Raw genomic sequence first — 3038 nt, forward strand, 5'->3', positions numbered from 1 at the left:
TGTGTCATTCCTAAGATTGTTTGGAGATCAATTGGGGTGATCCTTGGCACAGATCTATGTCCCCGTAATTATTGGCAATTCTTTTCGTGGTGTTTTGCTTTCCTTCCAGGCGATGAGCGTTTTATACTGTGGCTCTTGAGCAGATACTTGAGCTATTTGGCTCGCTTCGAAAAAGGCCACTTGTGAAAAAAAAGTTGATGAAATCTCACTTCAAGATAGTGTTTACGGTGTGTTCGTTTCTTTTGTATTGGGTAGGTCTTCACAAAGGTGAGGACATGAAGAGGCTTCGCGTTGGAGCCTAGATGATCCGCAATGGGACCATGATGTTGATCAGAGCTTGTGACAACTCGCTGAAGATCGGCGAGGAAAGATGAGACCTTCATCTCCCCAGCTGGAGCTTCTTGGAGCCTAATGATATCCTGATGATTGCTCGGACTCATCTTCCCGTTGCATTTTGCTGGAATGTTCTTTTAATACTGTGTGTGGTGTTGAACTATTGGTTTCTTGTGTTTGTAATAGATCTAGATGAGATAATACGTGTTGTTTAAGTTTTCGCCCCATGGCGTGTGCTTCGATGGCGGGCAGGCGTGGTAGGTTTTCTGGAGGGAATTGAACTCGCTCTCCTCTCCTACCTCGCTTCCTGACTTGTGTAACTAATAATTAATAATTCATGCGCAAAATGTTTTCAGCAATTAATAATTCAAATAGTTGATAACTAGAAGTTGAGAAAATAAAAAAAAAACATGTCGATAACAGAACTTGAGTCTTACAACTGACAAAAAAACTTGTGCAAAACAAAATAGTCATAATGCGCATGGCTTATTAGAGACGGATGTTTACTGACAGGCATCTTCTTCCCTATGAAAGATCACTTTGCATGATGAATCATGTTCCATTTTATAGTCCATCTGGCTGACATCTTTTTTCTTTTTTACATTGTTGAGTACAGTGGAGCATCTGATCTTCTTCCTCATGGAAGATCATTTTCTTATCTCAATCCTTAACGTTTCGAAGTCCATCTACCTAATTGGCATGCATCTTTTACGTTGTGGACTACACTGAGCATCTTCTTCCACAACGAGGGCCATTTGCTCGCTCAATCATATTCCAGTCCGCCTTTTTCAGCTCAGATGAACGACGTCGACCGTCCGGGCAGCGCATGCAGGAGAATATGTATGTGCTGACCGCGGACAGCGGGCGCCTCAAGGACTATGTAAGACTGTCACGGCGTCGTGGCCAAACTCCTGCCCAGTAGCCCTCCAGCTTGGAGCGGCGTACACCATTGAGGCGGGGTTTGCGAAGCACGAGCTAATTGAGTGAGCCTGGTGGCGGGTGCGTGCCGGCGACGAAGAAGCGGCCGGAGGCGGCGTCCTGACTGGCGTAGTAGATGGTGCTGGGACTGGCGTGGCTGTGCGTGCCCTCGTACGTGGTCACCACGTACGCCGGATCGTCCCGGTCGCGCTCCACCCGCTTCTTCACGTCGCACCCTTCCGTCGAGCACCGGTAGTAGTTCCTGAACAGACCAAATGCTCTCTCGTCAGAAACCGGAACGCCAAATTGCAATGCGTTGATGAATTGCTGACCAATTGATTCGAGTGTTGAACTGTTGATTCAATCTTGTTTACTTTTGCGGTTGGGGATAGGTGGTATACCTTGGGTTTGGGCTGTTCTTGACGGACTTCTTGCCGTACTTGCGCCACTTGTAGCCGTCGTCGAGGATCTCGATCTCCGACCTCGTCCGGAAGGCGATGCGCTCCGTCCGCGGGCGCTCTACCTCGGCCGCGCTCCTAGTGTGAGCGGTCGCCGACATCGCCGCGGTTGCACCGGCGGCGCCGCCGTCCGGCAACGGCGCGGCGAAGCCGCTCTCGTCCAAGAGGAACTCGGAGATGTCGAACTGCATCGCGGGGTCGGCGGCGATGGCCGGTGCAGCGGACGGCGTGGCGCCGAGCGTGGCGGAGAAGCTGGACGCGGTGCTGGAAGCGTTGGAGCTGGCTCCCCCGTGGGAGAAGTAGGAGGACATGAAAGAGAAGTAGCACCCGTCGCCCACCGCCTGCGCCTGCTGCTGGTAGAGCACTGGTGCCGCTCCGACTATCGCCATGACTGAGTTTGACGCCGGCGAGAACGCTTCGTATTTATAAGGCCCCCTAAATCGCCGGTGCTCAGCTGCTGCATGGATTGGGTTGAGGAGGCGCTGGCCGTGAGCTTGGTCGGCTTCCCGGTGAGCTTCGTGCTGAGAAGGTTCGGCGATGGTGTGTGGGTTGCCGCCCGCCGCCGCACACAGGCTCGTGCCACTTATGGCAGGGTCAGGGTGGGGGAATGGAATTGTCTCCGCAACAAAGACTTGAAGAAAGGTCTTCCGTGGCCACGTAGGAGGAGTGGGGCCCTCCCGACTCAATTCAAGCAATCAAGCCGCATTCTTTCGTTTGCGTTGCGCTCAAAACTATTTTTTTCAGACCAGCCAACAAATTATAAATCGGTGCACAAACGCACAATATCTACTCCAATTTTACCCCTCAAAAAAAAAATATTCCAATTCTACATGTATACTACAGCCCGTTCTAATAAATTAATTAAAGTTTTAGCCTCCCTTGAATTCATATATTTTAAAAAAGTTTGTAGAAACATATATCAACATGCAAACTCCAAATTAATATTTTTATATTGTTTTACAAAATGTGTTTTCGTATTATGTATGGATGTTGTAGATTTTACCATATTTTCTACTCCCTCCGTCTCAAAATAAGTGTCTTAAGCTTAGTACTATTTTATACTAGAGCTAGTACAGAGTTAAGAGAGTTATTTTGGGACGGGAGGAGTATAATTTTGGTCAATTTTTTATAAAAAAGTGAGCAAATACAAAAATAGAACTTGAGTTAGTTTAGGATGGAGGCAGTATTTACTATACCGAGCTGTATTCATTGAATTCACATATTTGATCGCGCAACTTCCAAAATTTGATACACTGTGGTTGATCGAAAATTCATAAAATTGTAGTCTTTCTTTGGTTGTTTGATTTTCTGCGACAACTAGGTGAGCTT

General features: G+C 47.9%; 1 protein-coding gene across 1 annotated transcript; it reads right to left on the bottom strand.

Moving 5' to 3' along the window:
• Positions 1-764: 764 nt before the first annotated feature.
• LOC123417373 (probable WRKY transcription factor 50) lies at positions 765-2286 on the bottom strand. The gene is made up of 2 exons (XM_045106896.1): positions 1653-2286; positions 765-1513 (listed from the first exon to the last, which is right to left on the bottom strand). The coding sequence occupies exons 1-2, from the start codon at positions 2096-2098 to the stop codon at positions 1309-1311; spliced, it is 651 nt and encodes a 216-aa protein (XP_044962831.1). The 5' UTR covers positions 2099-2286; the 3' UTR covers positions 765-1308.
• Positions 2287-3038: the final 752 nt, after the last annotated feature.

The sequence above is a fragment of the Hordeum vulgare genome, chromosome 1H, assembly GCF_904849725.1.
Source record: "Hordeum vulgare subsp. vulgare chromosome 1H, MorexV3_pseudomolecules_assembly, whole genome shotgun sequence".
In the NCBI taxonomy this organism is placed as follows: Eukaryota; Viridiplantae; Streptophyta; class Magnoliopsida; order Poales; family Poaceae; genus Hordeum; species Hordeum vulgare.